At 43.7% G+C, this 24,161-nt stretch overlaps 1 protein-coding gene across 4 annotated transcripts in view; it reads left to right on the forward strand.

Moving 5' to 3' along the window:
- Positions 1-874: 874 nt before the first annotated feature.
- The window catches only part of slu7 (SLU7 homolog, splicing factor), a 49,826-nt gene continuing 26,539 nt past the window's right edge, over positions 875-24,161 (forward strand). For 2 of the 4 annotated variants that reach the window (XM_033029647.1, XM_033029648.1), the window contains exons 1-6: positions 875-1,028; positions 14,919-15,126; positions 16,150-16,303; positions 17,391-17,471; positions 19,632-19,796; positions 23,469-23,537. In XM_033029647.1, coding sequence (XP_032885538.1) covers positions 14,954-15,126; positions 16,150-16,303; positions 17,391-17,471; positions 19,632-19,796; positions 23,469-23,537 — 642 coding nt within the window. In that variant the 5' untranslated portion in view covers positions 875-1,028; positions 14,919-14,953. Of the gene's footprint in view, positions 1,029-8,140; positions 8,247-14,918; positions 15,127-16,149; positions 16,304-17,390; positions 17,472-19,631; positions 19,797-23,468; positions 23,538-24,161 lie in introns of those variants that run through there. The other 2 variants (XM_033029650.1, XM_033029651.1) reach the window with 2 other exon arrangements.

Here is a 24,161-nt window from a genome sequence, read left to right on the forward strand (position 1 = left end):
TCACTCTCACATCCTGTCTGCCAGAAAAAAATTAGATACAATGAATTATTGTTCTTGTGAAGGGAAACAAACCAGTTAATATTGCAAACATCAACAGCCCGGAGAAACATTGGACTGAATGACCCATTGGTATGTTTTTTGTTGTTGTCAAATTGCCATTGTTTGAAGGAAAAATTTGAATAGAAAGCCAGAGAGAAGAAAAATCTTCTGATTTGAACTGTTTAATGCTATCTTTACAACACAGTGAAACAGGCAAACGAGAGCTCTGTTGCACATTTTACATAAAATATGTCACTTAGTACTCTTAGTCTTAACTCTTCCTCATTCAGTTATTCTGCTATTGTGCTTCAGGTTTTTTTTACTATTGCAGATTGCATTGCAAACTTGAAATAGCCGTCTATTCTATGCTTGGTCTCGTTGATGTAAATTACGTTTTATGTTTTGTAGAGCAATGAGCAAGCAAACTTTGAGAGAGTGAATCATGAATTAATTGAGCTGCTGATGAGGGAGCGTTTTAAGGATCGATTAGATCGTTGGGAGTGATAAATTGGACAGATGATAGTGGCTTGGAATGGGGGATTCTTTAGCTTTTCAAAATATTAATCTGTTTGGCATCTTGAAAAGTCCAGTGATGAGGTTGTTAATCTTAACTGAAGCATTGTAATCTACCACAATACATTTGTTTCTTTTATCGACATCCTGCAACAGTTTGGTAGCATCTTTAAGATAAGATGAATGTTAACCGCAGTAAGAAAAAAATCCTTGCTATAGGTTCTTTGGCAGTAAGCAGCAAAGATCATAGAGGAGCGCTCCTCTATGATCTTTGGTAAGCAGGCGGACTGGAGATGACGTCTGTGGGCGCGGCCTAGCAGCCTGACGACCAAAGATCATCTTTGCTGACGACGGCGCTGAGCGCCGGAAATGGAATGCGGGGCTGTTGTTGATTTGTGTGGTGGGTGAGACTCGGACCTTTCTCAGCGGCGGCACGAACCAAAGATCTTATAGCTATAGGATCTTTGGCACGAACTGTAAGTAAAGTTGGCGGAAGGATCAGCAGCAAGTTGGCGGAAGGATCAGCAGCAACGGTGGTGGTGATGGGTTTCGGGCAGCTTCTGCTCGGGCCTAGCGTGGCAGTGGGGATGCTGGCAGCAAGGCCGGAGGGGAGCTCGGCCAGTACCGAGCACTAGGACAAGCCTGCCGTCCTTCACCCTCTGGCTCGCTGTACCACCCTCCCCGCTGTTACTGATCCAAAGCAATAGACCCTAAGACCCTCTTTAATGTGTTGGGAGGAGAACATGGTGTTACTAATGTCTATTATAGTCAGTTACTGTGTCTAATGAACTAGATCAGGAAAATTAATGTTACGGCCTTTGCTGTCTGTTACTGTCCATACTATATTCCAGGCAAGGAAAAGTATATTGCTCAGGATTTAATTGCTACCACAGATTTGTCCAGACAGTGCACTTACTGTTTCTTAAAGTGTGGTGTGATGGGGATGGCAGGGATATATTTACCAAAGATCTGGTCAGTTAATTTACCATTATGTCGTTTGAGTATGGCAAAAAAACAGATTACCCTGTTGAAACCCATGCAAAGTCAGAATGTGCAAAACTCCAAGGTCAGAAATTCTGAGGCAGCAGCTTTAACTGCTGTGCCAGTGTGTCACCCCTATGTGGTTAGTGATGCAGCTTTAATGAGTTTGGGTTTTTATCTCCTCAATGCAAATTTAATCTTGTGAATTACTGAATATAATCATAACCCAGGAATACAACTCTTAATCAGTATTCATTTGTTGGGTATAACTACTAGGCAGGAATCTACAGGTCATATTAGATTAATATCTGATGTGGGGTAAAAAGTAATTACTAAAATGATGTAACAGCGTTGTGCTTAAAACAATTTTAGGTAATCAGACTAAGTGATGAAGTGCACAGGAAAAGTTATTTTGGAAATTAAATATTCATGGATATAGAAGGCAATGTATTGTGGCTATATTGATTGATGAATGGTTGGTTAACAGGAAACATTGGGGAGTAAATGAGTCATTTTCTGGATAGCAAGGTGTGTCACATGGTTTGGTGCTAGGGGACTCAACTTTGTGTAGTTTTTATAAATGATTTGGATGATGCCAAATGGACGATTGCTGAATTTCATGATGACACAAAAGATAGTTAGAAAATTAATTTATGAGGATAAGTGTCTAACCAAAGATCTGGCAGATGAAGTACAATATGGGAAAATGTGATATTCTTTATAGAGTCATATATAAACGTACCAAAACAGATCCTTTGGCCCAACTTGCCTATGTTGGGCATGGTGTCCCATCTATGCTAGTCCCACCTGCCCATGTTTAAACCAGTGGCCCCTAATTTCTTTTTTTCTGAGCCACTGCCCCTATAAACTCATCCCCAGTGCCCCCTACCCGATAAAAAACATTCAGAACAGTGCTTAACAAGACTGGCTATGGAAGATAATAACACAATAAAATTCAAAATAGTGACAATTAATTGCACATTTATTCAAAATCCAATTACAGCTTTTTAGTTTAATTAAACAAAATTGATAAACTTGATCAAGTGATACCAGCTTTTCAAAGTCTGATAGTCATTTAGCAAGCATCTTAAAATATCACATTTAGCACGCATGCTGCATGAGATCAGCTTTAGTGACTTGTGCACGTCACTATTTACCAACATTTCTCATGGAATAAAACACTGGTTTAGTGACATTTACAGGTGTGAATGCACTAAGAACACTACTTAGACTATTAACTCAATAATTCTGCAAGAATCATTATATAATATGCAAGTAATAACCTTGCAAAGTTCCGAGAAATACTATTTAGCAATGCGTGTTTTTAGAGAAGTCAGTGGAGCACACGGCGGAAAAACTGCCCCGTGAGCATGTCAAATATGTGAGCATGTCAAATATTTTCTGACACCTCTCTTGTCCATTCCCCCCCCCCCGTCACCCTCTTGTCTCTCAGCACCCCCTTACGTAATCCCACAGCACCCCAAGGAGCCAGTACTGCCCACCTTTAGAGCCACTGATCTAAACCTTTCCTATCCCTGCCCAAATGCCTTTTAAATATAGTTAGTTAAGAGTATCTGCCTCAACTACCTCCTCTGGCAGCGCGTTCCATATACCCACCACCCACTGTGTGGAAAAAGTTACCTTCTCGGGTTTCCTTTTAAATCTTTCCCCTCTCACTGTAAACCTATGTCTCTGGTTCTTGATTTCCCCTACACTGTGCATTGTTTTCCCCTACACTGTGCACTGTTAATTCTATTTATCCTCCTCATGATTTTCTACCCTTCTATAAGATCACCTGTTGGCCTCTTGCGCTTGAAGGAATAAAGTCCAGGCCTGTCAATCTCTCCTTATAGCTCAGGCCCTCAAATCCTTGCAACATTCTTGTAAATCCACTGCACTCTTTCTAGGTTAACAACGGGGTGACCAAAGCTGAACACAGTATGCCAAATGTAGCCTCGTCAATGTCTTGTAGAACTGTAATATAACATCTAAACTTTTATACTCCAGACCCTGATGGATGAAGGCAAAATGTACCAAAAGCCTACTTGACTACCCTATCTACCCATGATGCCACTTTCAGGAAACTATCCTAGATCCCTTTGCTCTACAATAACTGTGAAGGTCCTGCCTTGGTTTGACTCCTTGAACTTATATACATTTAGCATTCCTCAGCTCACTTGCCTGGCTGATCAATATGCTTCTGTTTGCTATCTATGATACCACCCACTTTAGTGTCATCCATAATCTTACTAATCATGCCTTTAAGGAAAGTATGGGAGGTTAGGGAGAAATTGCAGATGCCCTGGCTGAGATATCTGAATCATCATTAGGCATTTGGGTGAGGTGCCATAAGACTGGATGGTGGCTAATGTTCTACCTCTATTTAAGAAAGCCTGGAAACTACGGAACAGTGAGCCTCACATTTATGGTAGGCAAGTTACTGGAGAGGATTCTGCAGGTTAGGACACAAATGCATTTTGATGGAAGGTAGTGATTAGGGATAGTCAGCATGGTTTTGTATTTGGGAGATTGTGTCTTACAAACCTGATTGCCTTTTTTGAAGAAGTAACGAAAAAGGTTGACAAGAGCAAAGCCATCTGATCAGACCCATAAGATTTATCCACTTTGAGATGTGGAGGTGCTGGACATCCCTAATAAATACTGTCTTCAAGACATCTCCATTACCTCTCCCAAGTTCTCCAGTCTTCACGTCCATCTATGTGGTATAAACATTCCCTGAGGCCCCATTCACTCTCTAGTTACCTTCTTTCCCTTAATGTACTTAAAATCTGTTTGGATTTTCTTTATCATCTGCCAGAGATATCCCTTGCCCTCTTTTTGCTCTCTTTGTTTCCTTCTTAAGTAAGCTCCTCAGTTCCTAAAACTCCTCCAGGAATGCTCATGATCCCAGCTGCCTATACGAGTTCCATGCCCCCTTTTTCTTCACCAGAGCCTCGATTTCTCATGTCCGGGCTTTCTTATTCCCAGCTGTGTTACCCTTTGCTCTAACGGAAGTATGCATGCCCTGAACTGTTGTCATCACACTTTTAAAAGCATCACACTTTCCACACTTTCCTTTGCCTGCAAACAATCTACTCCAATTAACCAAGTTCCTGTCTAATGTCATCAAAATTGGCCTTGCCAAACAGATTTGACAAATTCCATCCCACTTAAGCCCTTGGCACTGTGACATTCCCAGTCTATACTGGGAAAGCTAAAATCCCTGACTGTGACAACCCCTATTAGTCTTGCAGCTGCCTGCAATCTGGCATATTTCTACTTCTAATTGATGTTGACTATTTTGAGGCTTATAGTACACTCCCAACCAGATGATCATACCTTTTTTATTTCTCAGCTCCACCCTCAGGGCCTCACAGGACAAACCATCAGTAATGTCATCCCAGACATAGAAACATAGAAAATAGGTGCAGGAGTAGGCCATTCGGCCCTTCGAGCCTGCACTGCCATTCAATATGATCATGGCTGATCATCCAACTCAGTATCCTGTACCTGCCTTCTCTCCATACCCCCTGATCCCTTTAGCCACAAGTGCCACATCTAACTCCCTCTTAAATATAGTCAATGAACTGACCTCAACTACCTTCTGTGGCATTTTTCACACAGAGATTCACCACTCTCTGTGTGAAAAATGTTTTCCTCATCTCGGTCCTAAAAGATTTCCCCCTTATCCTTAAACTGTGACCCCTTGTTCTGGACTTCCCCAACATCGGGAACAATCTTCCTGCATCTAGCCTGTCCAACCCCTTAAGAACTTTGTAAGTTTCTATAAGAGTACTGACTGCTGTCATTACATTCTCCTTACTCAATAAAGCAACACCCTCTCCTCTTTTACACCCACCTCTATCTCGCCTGTAGCAAATATATACAGCAACATTAAGCTGCCATTTCTGTCCCTCTCTTAGTTAGATTTCTGTAATGGCGACAACATCCCAGTCGTATGTTACATATCCTCGCCCCGTTCATCTACTTTACCTGCCGGGCGTCTCACATTAAAATAAATGCAATTCAATGAAACAGTCCTTCCATGTTCTCTGTTGTGCTATTGCCTATGCTGTCAATTGAACTTTCTCTTATCGCCTTCCATACTGACTTCCAGATTCTCACCTTCTAATGTCCTGCATTAGATCCCGCCCACCGATCTAGTTTAAACCCACCTGAGAAGCACTAGCAAATCTTCCTGCCAGGATATTGGTTCCCCTGCAGTTCAAGTAAACCCTCTTCTTCTTGTGTGGTCCCATCTGCCCAGAAAAGATTTCAATTATACAAAATTCTAAATCCATGCTCCTTGATATAAACTCAATCAAACGATACAATGGCAAGCTTTTGAAATCTCCCACTGCTGCTTTTTAAAATTACAGTAAAATTAGGCTTTTCCTAATTTTACCCAGGTTAGTTTGTGATCTTTATCCCAGAGGGTGGAGAATGTTAGTGGCAAACCACTGATCATGTATGATGTTATTGGGATTAAGGCCAGGTGTTAGTTTGTACTAGAATAATCATTTCTGAAATGATGCCACAAGGTCAGTCAGGATGAGTTCTCTTTGGAGCAAGAGGTTTGAGAGGAAACTTGGTAGAATCAGAATCAGATTTTATTCACCAAATATGTTCTGCAACATACGAGGAATTTCACTGGCCAGGTCTGTCATACAATTAAAAGCAACAAACTCAAAAACACATTTTAACATGAACATCCGCCACACATTCCTCACTGTGATGGAAGGCGAAATAAAGTTCAAGGCCTCCCTTTTGTTCTTCCTCGGTCGGGGGCCTCAAGCCCTCCGTTGACGGGACGAACTTGACTCCCGTAGTCGGGCCCTTCGCGTCGAGGCGATCAGCTCCCGCATCGGAGGGATGTCAGCTCCCCCGCGCCGAGCGATCGAACCTCGCATCGGGGCTGGACAAAACTTCTGCGGCATTGGAGCTCCCGACTAGCCTCTCCCGAGACTGCGAACCCTTGATGGTAAGTCCGCAGGCAGCGGTGGGAGAGATCCCAGGCAAGGGATCCGCTCCGATGTTAAGTCTGCGCCCCGTGGTGGGGCTCACGACAGTCCAAGGCGGCCTCCATCTCCATCGATGTTAGGCCGCAGAGCCTGGAGAATGTGATCCAAAAATCAATCACATCTCCGGGAAGGTAAGAACTTGAAAAAAAGTTTCCCCTGCCCCCCCCCCCCCCCCCCCCCCCCCCCATAAAACAAACGGAAGTACATTAAAACAAACTCTTAACCGACGTTAAAAATAACAAAAGATGAAAAAACGAACGGACTGCCGGCAGGGCTGGCCATCTCCCCGGTGCCCCTGGTGGCCAGAGATGGTACAAAAATGGTAAGATTTGGATAGGCTAATTAATTAGATGCTTTTCCTATTAATAATAATTCAAAGACCAGGGGTTTACAAGTACAAGCTGATGGACAAAAGATCCAAGGGGAAGTGAAGAAAAACTATCTCGTACAGGAAAAAGATATGATGTAGTACTAGTTCTATAGGGTGGTGGAAATATGGTCAGTCAGTGCTCATGAGTGGGAAATGGATAGGGAAAATGAATGTTCAGATCTGTAGGAGAAGACAAACAGGATGTGTCTATATTGGTTATGTTAAAGAGAGCTAGTTTTGACACAATGGAATGGACCATCTGTGCAGAAATAAGGACTCTATTTCTTTGTTCCCTTGGTTTGGTCATTGGTGTAATTTTTCTGGCCATTGTATTGGGTCTGCAAATTCAAGTTGTGCACATAGAAATGTAATTTTTCCTTTCCCAGTGTGTTTCTTGTTTTAGTTATCTTACACTAACTATCCGTCTCTGTGTTCAGTGCTCTTGTTTTCATTAAACTGCTTCCTCCCTTTCTCATCATTTATTCTGTTTATCTTTAAGTTCCTACTTTGATGTCCAGCTCCCTTGATCTGAAATAATTATAGTTGAAGGGAGATTGATTATTCCACATATCTAGCATCTCTTTTCTCATATAACACCTGATGCCATTCACTCTTTACCACATGCTCCAACATCCACCTTGCCTAATTACTATCAGGCATAAAATACCAAGGGATGGTAAATATTTCATTTTTTTCCTCTCAGGGTCTCTATAGTGCCTTGGGATGTTTTCATATGTAAATTGTTATAAATTAATACAGAATTAATTCTCTGTGGCTCAACCTGCTCAGAGAATGAAAACAAAAAATTCTCAGACTGTTTTGATAAGTACAAAAGGTGTGTGTTGATAAGTGCAAAAGGTGTGTGTTGAAGACTCCAACATTTGTCTGTTTAAATACCAGTAGGCTTGGACTTAAATACATGCAAATGTTAGGAACTTACCATAATGAATACTAACCCTGTCACATGGAGTTCAGAGGATATGCTGAACCTTTCTCAATATTAATACTGGAACCTGTTCCTGGATCCCACCCCCTCCCCCCCCCCCCCCCACCCCATCAATTTCAGTGGTATTTGTAGATTGCAGAAAAGGAAGTAAAGCTGCATACCCTTTCTAAGTTATTTTAGGTTTGTTCCATGTTTCTTAATTTAATGATTTTAGCCATTTGAAAAAAAATTGGTTTAATTATTAACTTAATTTATTGATTGGCAGAAATATTTAAAAGCTTGAGGTACTGTCTTCCGTGTCCATTTGCACACTGAGGAAGCCCTGGCAATACTCAAGCTGTGTCAGTGAAGTCTGGAACACTTTGCACCTGACCAGGTAAGTCCAAGTGCATCGAGACCATGTGCTGCTAGATTGATATCAGAAAAATTGATCCATTGAGCATGAAATAATTCTTGTAGAACACGAGCAGGAAAGAAGAGTGCTGAATTGGAATTGGTGGAAATTTTATTTCCTTTTTCTGTCCATATTTACATCAGAAACATTAATCAGGTATTCCTGTGTAGATGGAAGTACAGGTGCACAACCTTTTATCCGGAGTTCCGGAAACCGAAAAACTCCGAAAACCGGCCATTTTTTCCAGGATGTCGTCTGCACACCAAAGCTCGCGTTTGGCGCCAAACCTGACCAGAAACGACCCACGGTCAACCCAGGTCTGTACTACTGTAGCGGCTGCCTCCTACCCGGAGACCGGGGAGACCGGGGAGACACTTAAACATCTGTAAATCATTGCTTAAATGTTAGTCAGTTAGTTTGGAGGGCTTTTATGTGAAGGGGAGGGGGGGAGGGTGAAGGGGGAAACTTGAATTCTTAGTCCCCTACCTGGTCGGAGAGGCGGGGAGCGGTCAATGTCTTACCGGGTCGCCGTGCAGTAAGCTCCGGAGCGCTGTGGCATCCGACTCCCAGCTGGGGCTGCGGGCGGCGCCGGTTGTAGCTCCGACCCCAGCAACTCTACCCCTGGCTGCGCGGCGCTCCAAATCCAGCGCGGCCCGCGGCCGGACGCCCGCAGCCCCAGCACCGCTGTGGCCGCCGACATGTTGTGTGTCGGCGGCCACAGCGCCCCGGAGCTTACCGCACGGCGACCCGGTAAGGCATTGCCCGCTCCACGCTGGTATCCCAGCGCTGCGACGCCGCCGACTCCCAACATCGCGGCGCTGGGGCTGCGGGCGTCCGGCCGCGGGCCACGCTGGATTTGGAGCGCCGCGCAGCCAGGGGTAGAGTTGCCGGGGTCGGAGCTCCAACCGGCGCCGCCCGCGGCCGGACGCCCGCAGCCCCCAGCTCCGCGATGTTGGGAGTCGGCGGCCACAGCTCCGGAGCTTACTGCACGGCGACCCGGTAAGGCATTGCCCGCTCCCCGCCTCTCCGACCAGGTAGGGGACTAAGAATTAAAGTTTCCCCCTTCACCCCCCCCCCCACCACATAAAATCCCTCCAAACTAACTAACTAACATTTATGCAATGATTCTCCGGGGAGGAGGCAGCCGCTCCAGACTTTTCAAGCCGCCCGCGCTACCTACCTAATCTACGCTAAAAATCTACCATTCGGAAATCCGAAAAATTCCGAAATCCGACAAGTGTCTGGTCCCAAGGCTTTCGGATAAAAGGTTGTGCACCTGTACTGAGCTCTGACAGAAAGATGTATGGAGCTTTATTTCTTGCATGTGGTAATCAGCACATTTTCTGTGCCCAGATATTTTATATATTTTAAGCTTGAAGGCATAAGGTTTTTTGGTGAATGTCAATCCACATCAAACTATTTGATCTGGCAGTGTTTTTCTGCGCATTCTTATCTCTGCCGTATGAATGGTTTTTGTTACCTCTGAGTACAATTAGGTTTTATAGTGAAGACTGAACTGGTTATAAGAACTGTATGTGACAAATAACTTTGGCTAATTAGTAGGACAAATGTGATGTTGATTCTGACATAATGAAATCAAGCACAATAATTTAGCTTTGAGGTTGCTGTGTTAGTGTATATTTGTACTAGATGGTGTCAAGCAGTACCCTGCAGCTGGCAATTCTTTGTGTTTTACAGGAGATGTAAGTAAATTCATGGAAAGAGCTGCCACTATGGAAAATGTGGGATACAATTGACAATACTGTAAAGAGACTATGTCGAGTTCGCAGAATAAAAACAGTATAAAAACCTTAATGAAAGTTTGTCAGGTGGTGTACAATTAGTTTTAGACAAAGCCAGGCTGGGGGCGAACTGGCACTTGTCGCCGTAGCAGCCCATCAGGGAGTGGGTTCCTCTGGAGTGGGGTTGGGCTGGAGTTGGCGCTGGCTGTGGGCCTGTGGGTTCTCTGCACTGCCTGCGTGCCTGGGGCTGCTGGTGTCGTCAGTCCGGGGCTGTCGGTTGGCCCGGTGGTAGAAGCGGAGTTGAGTTGGGGTTGGCGCTGGTGGCCAGTCGGTCTGGGCATCTCCGGGAATGGGACACTTGAGTGGGGGGGGGGGGGGGGGGGGGGGGGGGGGGGGGGGGGGGGGGGGGGGGGGGGGGGGGGGGGGGGAGAGGAGGGGAGACAGTCCAGTGGAGGTTCGGCAGTGCTTGCGGCACTGGGGACCCGGATGCGATCCTGGCTGCAGATGAGGCGCGGGTCTGTGTTCATGCAGCTGCCAAGAATGTCTTTCCGCCAGTCCAGTCTTCTTTCACCCCCCCCCCCCCCCCCCCCCCCGAACTCCCAATCGCATCTGCCCCCAGCCAAATACAAGCTTGAAAAAAGACAAAATAAATCAGACCCAAACTATACTCATTGTATCTACAGCGCTTCGTTAGATTTTTCTTTATAGCATTTGACCGTTGACAAATCCCATGATTCCTTGCGTTTTTCAGAATACTGAACTTGCTTATTGCAATCTCTCAAACTTTATTCTGGATAAAATTGAAACAAAAATGGATGTATAGAAATAAAATCAAGCAATCCCTTTTAAGTAGTATAGATTTTTATATGAATACATTTATGGAATAGTTCTTATTTCATGAGAGGGGACAGCTGCAGAAGTCAGAGTTGCAAGGGCCAGATGGTACGTTTTTTGTGTATAACACATGGCAGACAGAGCATGTTATTGTAGAGCCTATGTCTGAGTTGACGCTTAGTTACTTTAGCTTCTGGATATCCTTGGTAATTAAAAATAGATATTTTGATTTTCATTTGCTAAAAAATGGTTAAATGGCAGTTGATTTATGATACTTTTATCGATGGTATTTAGGAGAGTACATATGATACTAGTATCAAAAGATACTGCCGGAGTAATTCTTTGAATTATCAGGGAAGCTCTTTCAGCAATTTTGGAAATTATGGATTAGGGAAATACGTTAAAACTCCAAAAGTCCTATACCCTGGGTGTTGCCGGACCAACAGTTTTTCGGGCCATCAGATGATTCTCTATTCAAGATCTCAACACTTCTTTTTTTTTTACATGTTACATATGTGTATAACAAATAATAGTACTGTTTAACAATTTTTTGGTCACCGCTGTCTGCAAAAGGTTCAATTTACGAAAATCTACCACTTCGCACTTGTCCGAATTAAATTTCATCCGCCTTTCCCTTGCCCATTCAACCAGTTGATCTAAATCCTGTTGTAACCTGAGACAGCCTTCTTTACTGCCCTCAATACTACCAATTCTGGTAGTCATCTGCAACCCCACTAATTATTTACAATATTATCTTCCAAGTTATTAATATATATTATGAGCAATAAAGGATCCTGCACGGATCACTGCAGCACACCATGGTTACAGATCTCCAATATGAAAAGCAACCTCGCCCACAGTCCTCTGGCTCCTGCCGCTAAGCTAATTTTTAATCTAATTTCTCTACTAACATAGGCAACTCTTTCTCCTCCGCAGGTAGCCTCTGCTGTGGGGTTCCACAAGGTTCCATCCTTGGCCCCATTCTCTTCTCCCTGTATATGCTCCCCTTAGGTCAAGTCATTGTAAGGCACGGCATTTCCTTCCATTACTACGCAGACGATACACAACTCTATCTCCCCCTGAAGCCCAAAAACGAATCAAATCTGCTTAACCTTATCCGCTGCCTCGAGGATATATTGTTGGATGGCCCAGAACTTCCTCCAACTAAACGAGAGTAAGTCTGAGGTCATCCTTCTCGGCCCCTCGGACTCAGGGGGGAGAGGAGAAGGGTAGGGGGGGTGTGGAGAAGGAGGGATGGGGGCGAGAAGGGGGAAGAGGGGTGTGGAGGGGAGTTGTCTACACTCACTGAATCCATCCCTGTGAAAAGTTAGAGATGGTGATTTGGATCTGGAAGTGGACCAATACAAAATAAAACTGAATGATTCAGACATCTTTTCATTTGCACAATTGATTTTATTATATTAATTTTAATATATTAATGTTTAAAATCCATACATTTGAAGGAAGAATATTTTACAGCCAATCTGTGGTCCCAAACCCTAACCGGGCGTCACCCGCAGGACAGCATACGTCAGCGTGTGACGGAGCACGACATGATGAGACACCCAAATGTCGCCCCCGGATTCTATGTTTCTAAAATGATAGCAGGCAGCCTTTGAAGCCTTACCCCACTACTCAAACCTCACATCAAAAACCTTGCCGTGATATTTGACAGCGCTGGAATTTGACAAACAAGTCAATGCCGTGGTAAAAGCTAGCTTCTTTCAGCTTCGGACGATAGCTAAAATAAAACAATTCCTCCAGTTTGATGACCTCGAAGAGATCATCCACACATTTATCTCCTCCCGCCTAGATTACTGCAACTCCCTCTACACTGGCATCAGCCAATCTTCCCTGTCCCGCCTGCAATTGGTCCAAAACGCCGCAGCGAGACTGCTGACGGGCACCTGAAAAAGGGACCACATCACCCCGATCGTGGCCTCTCTCCACTGGCTCCCCGTGCGGTTCCGAATAAATTTCAAGATCCTCCTTTATGTCTACAAAGCCCTCAATGGGCTTGCCCCCACCCACATCAAAAGTCTGCTTACCCACCACACCGCCTCCAGGTCCCTCAGATCGGCCTACTTGGGGTTGCTGAACATCCCGCGGTCTAGGCATAAGCTCAGGGGCGACCGGGCCTTTGCGGTTGCAGCTCCTAGACTGTGAAACAGCATCCCTCTTCCCATCAGAACTGCCCCCTCCATCGACTCCTTTAAGTCGAGACTTAAAACTCATCTCTACTCCCAAGCCTTTCTTGATGTCCTCTGAACGAGGGCTATATGTATGTAGTGATGTTTGTATTTAATCTATGAACCACTGTTGTTTGTTATACTATTCTTATACCAATGTTAAGCACTTTGGCCAACGAGAGTTGCTTTGTAAATGTGCTATATAATAAAAGTGACAACTTGACTTGACTAATTTGTTATCTCAACCTGGATCCCATGTACTCTAACTATCCAGACAAGCCTACCTTGTACAAAGGTCTTGCTAAATTCCATGTGGATGACATCCATCATCCTGATCTTATATATCTTCTTGTTTAAGAAGGAACTGCAGATGCTGGAAAAATTGAAGGTAAATAAAAATGCTAGAGAAACTCAGCAGGTGAGGCAGCATCAATGGAGCGAAGGAATAGGTGACGTCACCTATTCCTTCGCTCCATAGATGCTGCCTCACCCACTGAGTTTCTCCAGCATTTTTATCTACCATAAATCTTCTTGGTGATTGCCTCAAAAAAATCAATCAAATTGGTGAGACAGGATCTAGAAAATACTAGAAAATAGGTGCAGGAGTAGGCCATTTGGCCCTTCGAGCCTGCACCGCCATTCAGTATGATCATGGCTGATCATCCAACTCCGTATCCTGTACCTGTCTTCTCTCCATACGGAGGCGGCCAGATGTACAGGCAAGATAAGTCCAGAATCGGTGCTTCCCTACCGGAGACCGCGGACATAGGCCGTAGGCTGGCAGTCGGAGCTCTTCTCCAGGGATTCCCGGCGAGGGATCCCGCTCCGGTTGGTAAGTAAGTAAGTCCCCGCCACGCCCGCAGCTAGAAGCACCGCAGACCGCGGCTTCAAGTTGTTGTAGGCCGGCGGTCGGAGATCTTCTCCAGGGATCCCCAGCGACGGATCCCGCTCCGGATAGTAAGTCCCCGTCGCGCTCGCGGTTAGAAGCAACGCAGTCCGCGGCTTCTAGATGATGTAGGCCGCTGGCCGGCGGTCGGAGCTCTTCTCCTCTGGGGTCCCTAATGAGGGATCCCAGGCTCCGGAGGCCGCGCCAGCTGGAATCTCCGCAGACCGCGGCTTCAGGCTGCCGCGGGCCAGTGATTGGAGCTCTCGCTTCTGGCGATCCCCGGCGAGGACATGCCCGCTTCGCGATGAAAAGTTCACGCTGCGCCCGCTGCTGAAGCTCCGGGCCCGTCTCCGGGAAACGCCGCACCAATCCTTGGTGTTAGGCCGCGAGCGAGGTGTTAGGCCGCGAAGGAGGAGACATGGAAAAAGTCGCCTCCGTGGTGGAGGCGACCAAAAGTGGTTTCCCCCCCTTACCCCCCCCCCCCCCCCCCCCTCACCACCCCCCACACAAGACACACCAAGAGACATTAAAACAAACATTTGGACATACTAAAAAAACCCAGAAAAAGTAGAATTGACTCGCACGCTGCTAGCAGGGCAGCTGTCTCGCAGCGCCCCCACTGACCACAGATTTTGGCCCAAACATTATGGAGGGCACTGTATGTGGGTCAGAAAGGTTCAGAGGAATATGGGCCAAAAGCAGGCAAATGGGACTATCTTGGAAAGACATCCTGGTCAGCTTGGACCAAAGGGCTTGTTTCTGTGCTGTATAATGCTATGAATCTACAAATCTAGATCTCACATTGTGAAGATTTTTTGCAGCATGTGTACATTTATGCTGGTGTGATAAATTACAGAGTAGTGTTTAGTAGTCCTTGCTGCACAAAGATATCTAAACAAGAATAATCAACAATTTAAAGATTATTCATTTTGGTTGAAAGCTCAATTGTGAAATGCCATGTGTGCAATTCTGTAACAATGACAAATGTGATATTCTTTTTCAGTTCATCAATTCAGGAAGTCCTAAAATTGAGACAGTATGGAATCTGGGACTGTACAAAATGTGAATCCGTCTGATTCTGGGGAATCTGCTGGTTCAGTGGGCCGAGATGAACCAAAAAAGATGACTCGAGAGGACTGGAGAAAAAAGAAAGAATTGGAAGAGCAAAGAAAGCTTGGCAATGCTCCTGCAGAAGTTGATGAAGAAGGAAAGTAAGTAACTAACATTTAAATTTAAAACCTCAACTTTTTATTTGCTGCCAAAGGGAGAATCGTACTGAATGATCAGAGAGTGTTTGCAAAACTATTAAATGAGAACCAAAAGTAGTTAATTGAAAAGTTTGCTTTAGCCATCAATGAAGATTCCTCAAAGCATCTGATATTGTTTGCATTCTTATATAATTTGGTTCTGTCCACTTACTAGTTTAGAGATATAGCATGGAAGCAGACCCTTCAGCCCACTGAGTCCACACTGACCATCGATCACCTGTTCACGCTCTGTTATCCCACTTTCTCATCCACTCCCTACACATTAGCGGCAATTTACAGAAGCCAATTAACACTATCCTACACACTCGGGACACTTTTACTGTTTTTACCAAAGCCAATTAACCTACAAGCCTATATGTCTTTAGGATGTGGGAGGAAACTGGTGCAGTCACAGGGACAGTGTGCGAACACCGCACTGACAGCATATGAGGTCAGGATCAAAACCGGGTCTCTGGTGCAATGAGGCAGCAGCTGTGCCACTGTGCTTGTTAGATTGAGTTTTGCTGAATTGTGGTGTTCTGACGATCAAAACGCTCTGCATAATGGAGAAGGTACCTTGACTCTTAGCAATCGCTACTTGGATTCTTAAGTTAATTAAACCTTTTCAGATTTTACTCAGATTAATATAAAGTTAACTGGAAAATGCTGTTATTTTATGGGACACTAGACAATGCAGTGATATTCCATACAGTATTCCAAGTGAAGGAGTATCTACTAGGCTGGTTTTGTGTGGCCATCTATTAATAAAGGTAAGTTGTGAATTCTTGGGATACATGTTTATTCCTTTCTTTGCCAGATCACTCTGGCCTACTCCATTTATGACATTCCATTGTAGTATAATTTTGATTTCCATTTTTAGACGTATTTCGAACATTGTCCTTCATGTTTTGTGAATCATGCATTTAAAACAAAATGTGAAATATTAAAAATCTACCTAACTCTTTTGTTTTCATCTGTTCCCAATAGAGACATCAACCCACACATTCCTCAGTATATATCATCAGTTCCATGGTACATTGATCCTTCCAAAAGACCTACTCTCAAACACCAAAGGCCACAACCTGAGAAAGGAAAGGAATTCAGTTTGATTGGAGATTGGTACAAGAAAGGTGTACAGGAGGTATGCAATGTCTCAGTGCATTTGCTTCTATGTAGTATTTTTTATTTTATTATTTTAAAGTCAAATGAGAATAAGTTCAATTGTAGAAGTTTTCAACTTTTTAATGGGATCGAATATTTTTTGTAAACACTAAGTAAAGGGGGAGCACTGTGGCTAGCTGGGCGCTATTGAACTAGATGAGTAATCTAAAATTGCAAGCACAGATTGTTCACTCAGTGGCACTCAAAATATTTTTAGTTTAAAAACCATGGGGAAATTGATTTATTTGCTATTAGAGATTAAATATGACCCAAAAAATGATTGAGAAAGGCAGATTACATTCTGTTCCACTGTGCATCAATGTGGTTCAAATCAGGTGGTGCAATATTAGTTCAGCCAAGTCACGTTTTAAATGTTTCATACCTGCAAATCGCTTTGACGAATTCTGGATTAACTGTTGTAAATCGGCAAAAAACTAAAAATCTATATCACCCAAAAAAAACACTTTTTATTGCAGTTTGAAAATGATACTAAGCAATGGAAATCTTGAAATGTATTTTGAATTAGTGCTGATTTGCTCTGGAGTCATAGTGATAGTCATAGAGTCATGGAAACAGGCCCATCGGCCCAGCTTTCCCACACCGGCCAACATGTCCCAGCTCCACTGGTGCCACCTGCCTGCGTTTGGCCCATATTCCTCCAAACCTGTGCTATCTATGTACCTGTTTAACTGTTTCTTAAATGTTGGATAATCCCTGCCTCAATTACCTCCTCTAGCAGCTAGTTCCATACCCCCACCACCCTTTATGAAAAAGTTACCCCTCAGATTTCTATTAAATATTTTCCCCTTCACCATAAACCTATGCCCTCTGGTCCTTGATTCACCTCCTCTGGGCAAGAGACTCTGTTAATCTATATTACCCAGTAATATTGTGTCTCTTTTAAGCTATTTGCACACTCCTTTTCATTAGCAATGGATGATGGTGTTCTACTTCGATAATTCTGTGTTGCATGAAATTCAGTGACGGTAGTGCTTTAATATAGGCATTTATAAAGCCAAGGTACGAAACATAAAACGGTTATTGAAAATGCGTGCTCTTTTACTCAGAGTCCCATGGTTATCAAATACCGGAAAGGAGCATGTGAAAATTGCGGTGCTTTAACACATGTGAGAAAAGATTGCATGGAAGTAAGTGACTGTTAGTAATATTATTTTTAGTCAATTTTCAGTTGGTAATTTTGTATAAATTATCTTCTGGGGCCTTTTCTGTTATTGCTTTGCTACTATGACATCAGAATGAGAAATTATAGTCAAAGGCATGTATCTGCAGAGGAGTACTGTTTCAGAAATAAACATATAGGTTATGGTGGATCCAGCCTACACTTATTTACGTTCAGTTTCCAACTATATCCTGAAGAAGTTTTATTCACTTGAGTGGAGTATATAGCTTTTAAGTTGCCTAGATGCCAACCTGTAGCTAATCCACCCTAACAGAATTGGTACAATTCCATACGTGCCTTACCAGCTGCATATCCCAAGCTACATTCTCCACCATTGACAAAGATAAGTAGATGAATGGGAACTTCACCACCTGTAGTTTCTCCTGTAGGTCCCAAGCCACTGCAACATCGCTTGAACATAGGGGCATTATAGTTATGTTTGCCAGGGGACAACAGTTCAGGAAAGTGACTCGCAGCCATCTTCTACTGGGGTAAACAGAGAACGGGTAATGGCATTATCCTTTAAAAATGAATAAATAAAAGTATTGTTTAAGACCAGTTACCAGTATAATCTAAAAGTGTGACATTGATTAAGGTATATAGGGTTAGAAACATAAACATAGCAACATAGGGGTGGAAGATTGCAACCTTCATGTGGTCCGCCCTGTTTCGACTAATGCAATCAACTCGACGTGCACAAACGGAAGATCAAATAGTACAAGTTGTCCGACAACTTTAGGCTGTGCACGCCACACGAACGAAGAAGAAGCAACATGGGTGCAGGAGTAAGCCATTCGGCCCTTCGATTCAATATGATCATGGATGATCATCCAAAATCAGTACCCCGTTCTGGCTTTTTCCCCATATCCCTTGATTCCCTTAGCCCGAAGAGCTAATTCTGACTCTTGAAAACATCCAATGAATTGGCCTCCACTGCCTTCTGTGGCAGAGAATTCCACAGATTCACAACTCTCTGGGTAAAAAGGTTTTTCCTCATCTCAGTCCTAAATGACCTACCCTTTATTCTTAAACTGTGACCCCTGGTTCTGGACTCCCCCAACATCGGCAACTTTTTTCCTGCATCTACCCTGTCCAATCCTCTAAGAATATGTTTCTATAAGATCCCCTCTCATCCTCCTAAATTCCATGCGAATACAAGCCCAGTCACCCATTCTTTCATCATATGTCAGTCCCACCATCCCTGGAATTAACCTGGTGAACCTACGCTGCACTCCCAAAATAGCAATAATGTCCTTCCTAAAATTAGCAGACCAAAATTGCACACAATGTTCCAAGTGCGGTCTCACCAGGGCCCTGTACAACTGCAGGAGGACCTCCTTGCTCCTAAAATCAAATCCTCTTGCAATGAAGGCCAACATGCCATTAGTTTTCTTCACTGCCTGCTGTACCTGCACGCTTACATTCAGTGACTGATGTACAAGCACACCCAGGTCTAGTTGCACCTCCCCTTCTAATCTGACACCATTCAGATAGTAATCTATCTTCCTGTTCTTGCCACCAATGTGGATAACCTCACATTTATCCACATTATACTGCATCTCCCATGCTTCTGCCCACTCACCCAACCTATCCAAGTCACCCTGCAGAATGCCGTTGGTATTAGCTGTGCCTCAATTATTATAAAGTCCCATGTGTATTCTAGGTATAACCAAGTATTGGATTTGTTTAAAACTCTATTTGGTTGCCCCTTTCAACATAAATCTATAACCACATGATGAGTTGGATCAAGATCAAAACCTGGTTAAAGACATTTGGACAGATATATGGATAGGATGGGATTAGAGTGAAATGTGGCAAATACAGGCAAATGGGACTAGCCCAGAATTCCAACTTGGTCAGCATGGACTCTGTCACTTTGCTGGGTTGTTTGTTTCCCAATTACATTTGAGTTTTGGATGCTATGGAATGAATTTTCTGAAGGTCCTTGCACTGATGATTTTCTATCTGTAACAATCTCAGATGAAGTTTGTTTTCAGAAATTAAAATATTTACTCTCAGTTCAGGTTTTTGCCATAATAACATTTAAACTTTTTAATTGCATTCATGTAGCTGCTTTGCTCGAATTCTGTTTTGCACTGTTCTCTGTAATGTTTCCTCTTTTCTATAGAGACCTAGAAAGGTCGGAGCAAAATATACAGCGATAAACATCGCTGCAGATGAGCACCCACAGCCAATACTTGCACTTGATTATGATGGAAAGCGTGATCGCTGGAATGGTTATGATTCAGAGGAACATATGAGGATTGTGGAGGAATATTCAAAAGTTGACTTGGTATGTGATGGAATACCTTATTTGATTTCTATTTAGTCTTATTGAAGAATAACTGTAAACACATTGTAATGGCTCAAATTATTTTAAATAATGTGTAAAGTCATCAATTATTTAGTTACAGGATTATTATTCATATTGTATCTGGTGGTGTACAACTATTTGTATTCCATGCAGATCTCTATATCAATTTTTTTAAATTTATCACACCAACACTTTAACAAAAAAACAAAAAAATCTGATGCATGTTTTTTGAAATTACCCCCCTTATGTTAATTTGAAAATGTGCCTTTTCAGGCCTGTCATGCTGAAATGTTATATTCTGTGTCCTGTAGATGGAGCTAAATGCAAAATGCATGTCCTTTCACTTGTTCCTATCTACTTACACGGTTGATAAATTTCAATTGAGAGAGCTTCCATTGTACATTACAGTTACATTTGTATTGCTTTTATGTCTCTGTATTTACAGACTAATTAGTTTTTAAATATAAATAATTGATATGCTTCTTTTTGGTGAGAGATACACATTGGTAACGTAGTCAGATTGTTGAAAGGATTATCCTGTTGAAAGGATTACTCTGAGGTATTATCGGCTACATCAAGGCTCCCAAAGGTGGGTATGTTAGGTCAAGTCAACAGTTAAATGCAAAAAATATGTAATAGGAACTGAACCCATCGTGACCAATTCAACACTGGAAGTGGATCTGCCCATCTCGCCAACTGATCAATGACATTCTGTAATCTATGACTGTTTGTCACTATCATGGACACCACCAATTTGTTTCGTGCAAATGTACTAATTATACCACTTGCATTCACAATCAATTGTTATCATTGGAGGAGGAGCCATCTTGGGGAACGGCTGCTAACCAGCAGCCGTCCGTTTAATTCACTTTTTATTTGTAGTTCTAGTGAGTCCTGTGTTTTGTTTGTGGGAGAAATAGACTTTTTAATGTGGGGGGAAGGGGGTAACTATATTTCTAGGTCCCTACCTGGTCGGTGAGGCAGCTTTTTCTCCGGGCTTTCCCGTCGACCCGTCCTCGTGGCCTACCAGCGGGCGTGGAGCGCTGTTTCCTGGCGGGGACCGCCCAGCACCTCGGCTTCGGTGGCGGCACAGCGCTGGAGCGCTATCGCGGAGCGGGCGATGCCTTGCCTGGGTCGCCGCGCTGGATCGACGCGCTGGAGCTCAGGTGAGCTGTGAGGTCTGCGGAGCGGAGCGGGCGGCGCCGACTTCAACATCGGGAGCCTGGGAGCTCGAAACCGGCGCGGCCTTGTCGGCTTCAGAAGCCGCGGTCTCCGGTATGGAAGCGGCCGTTCCAGGTGGCCCAGCCGCTGAGAGGACTCTCCCGACGCCGGGGCAAAAGCACCCGGCGAGAACGGCCAGGAACATCGGGCCTCCGTAGAGGCAATAGCGGAGGCCTCAATAGGCCTGACTTTGGGAGAACTGGGGATGGGGACTGGACATTGTGCCTTCCCCCACAGTGGTAACCATTGTGGGGGGATGATTTTTGTGTGTAAGTGATTATTTTAGTTTGTGTCCAAGATGGCTGTCGGAAGGGAGAGTGTACACTAGCGCGGTTTAGCTGCCGCTGCTCTCTCTTCACATTGTGTTTTTGATTTTTTTGTCTTTGGATCGAATTCTGTCTTTAATTTGTGTATTGGTGATGTCTCTATTATTTATTTTACTCCGATTATATGTTTTTTACTCTTGTTAAATACTGTAAGGTGTCCTTAAGACTTTTGAAAGGCGCCCATAAATAAAATTTATTGTTATTAATTGTTAATTTCTATTAAAAAATAAAATCACTCATGGTCCTAATATCATTGCCTGTGGTATACTGATGGTCACAGGCTGCTAATGGTAAATTCAACCCTCTACAATCGCATTCTGCCTCCTGTTAAATTTGCCTTGGATTTTAGAGCTCTAATCTTGGACCAAGTGTGTCATGTGGGACCTTGTCAAAGACCTTGCTGAAGTCCACGTAGATGACATCAACCATGCTGCTCTTGTCCAGTTAAAAAAAATTGAATCGGATTGGTCAGACAGGATTAATCACTGCCTTCCCAAGTGTGGATTAATCCTGGTGTTAGAACATCCCTATCATGGATGTAAGAGATGCATTGCAAACTAGTTATTGTCAGTTGAATGCAAAAATGTTTAAGTATGGTTTAATAGTTAGCTACAGAAGAACTGTTAGTAATTGTCTGGGAATATTTTTAACAAATAGGTAGATTTTGTACAATAGGACAGAGCTATCAAGCGGCACAAAAAAGAATAGACTATCATGAAAATAGTTGTGCTTGCAAAGTTTGATCTAAGGAATGTATAGGCATTAAAATAAAATGAGTGAGGATTTGTTCCTTGGTAACAATTTGTATTGTGCCTTTTAAGGCTCTATAAAACATGCTAATGCCTTTTACAATTGTGCTGACCCTACCTGAAAAATATCACAAACCCCCTGCTGGACCCTCTGCAGTTTGCATACCGGGCAAATAGATCAGTGGATGACGCAGTCAACCTTGGCCTGCACTTCATCCTCCAGCACCTAGAACGCAGGGGACCTATGCAAGGATTTTGTTTGTGGACTTTAGCTCTGCATTCAACACCATTGTGCCAGTGCTACTACACTCCAAACTCTCCCAGTTGACTGTGCCTGAACCCCTCTGTCAGTGGATCATCAACTTCCTGACAGACAGGAAGCAGCATGTGAGGCTGGGAAAGCTCATCCCGGACCCGCAGACCCTCAGCATAGGAGCACCGCAAGGCGGAGTACTCTCCCCTCTCCTTTACTCTCTCTACACCAATGACTCTCTCTGTCAAGCTTCTCAAGTTTGCGGACGACACAACCCTGATTGGACTGATCCAGGATGGGGAGAAATCTGCCGACAGACAGGAAGTGACACAGCTGGTGTCCTGGTGCCATCGCAACAACCTGGAGCTCAATGCTCTTAAGACGGTGGAATTGACTGTAGACTTTGGACTCCCCCTCCCCCCCTCCCCCCCCCCCCCCCACTCACCATCAACAACACCACAGTCACATCTGTGGAGTCATTTAAGTTCCTTGGAACCATCATCTCCAGGGACCTTATATGGGAGGCCACCATCGACTCCACAGTCAAAAAGGCCCAACAGAGGATGTACTTCCTGTGGCAGTTGAGAAAACACAATCTGCCACAGGCAATGATGATTCAGTTGTATACTGCCATCATAAAGCCTGTCCTCGCCTTCTCCGTCATGGTCTGGTTTGGCTCAGCCACCAGGCACGACATCCGGAGGCTGCAGTGCATCATTCGATCAGCCGAGAAGGTTGTTGCACTTCCCTCTGGGATGCGACTCCAGACTGTCAAAGCCGCCACAGCCAGACATAAAAACAGCTTTTTTCCACGAGCAGTAGCTCTACTCAACAGCCAAAAATCTGTAGCCTCCTTGTGCTCTGTTGTTTTATTTCATTCCTTACATGCTTAAATTATAATGTTTTATTTTTAATTGTCTACTGTATATCATGTTGTTACTTGCGAGCAAAGCACCAAGGCAAATTCCTTGTATGTATACATATTTTGCTAATAAAATGTATTCAATTCAATTAAATAAAAGAGGAGTCGAGCTGTTTTCTACCAGGTATAATAAACTTGTAGTCGTCTGGTCATAGTTTAAATTTTGTTTAATCTTTTCAGGCCAAGCGAACACTGAAAGCTCAGAAACTGCAGGAAGAGCTAGCATCTGGGAAGTTGGTGGACTATGCGGTGAGTACGATAACCCACCTAATACTTTGACATCATGTGATTGTGTTTCTGCCACGACCGGGCAGAAACTGTTTCTGGAAATTATCATGACCTTGTGCAGTAGATATAGAAACATCAAAACATAGAAAATAGGCGCAGGAGTAGGCCATTCGGCCCTTTGAGCCTGCACCGCCATTCAATATGATCATGGCTGATCATCCAACTCATTATCCTGTACCTGCCTTCTCTCCATACCCCCTGATCCCTTTAGCCACAGGGGCCACATCTAACTCCCTCTTAAATATAGCCAATGAACTGGCCTCAACTACTTTCTGTGGCAGAGAATTCCACAGATTCACCACTCTCTGTGTGGGGAAAAAAAAAATTCTCATCTCGGTCCTAAAAGACTTCCCCCTTATCCTTAAACTGTGACCCCTTGTTCTGGACTTCCCAACATCGGGAACAATCTTCTTGCATCTAGCCTGTCTACCATGAAGGTTCACTGTATATTGCTTTGCTGAAGTTGTATTTTCAACATCTAAGCTGCGCAACATTTCTTTTTCCAATTTTACTGTAAGTTTCTGTAATGTTGCAAATCTGAAGATCTTTCATTTGATTATCAGCCTGATGTTAGAAACATAGAAA

The sequence above is a fragment of the Amblyraja radiata genome, chromosome 11 (assembly GCF_010909765.2).
Source record: "Amblyraja radiata isolate CabotCenter1 chromosome 11, sAmbRad1.1.pri, whole genome shotgun sequence".
Taxonomy (NCBI): Eukaryota; Metazoa; Chordata; class Chondrichthyes; order Rajiformes; family Rajidae; genus Amblyraja; species Amblyraja radiata.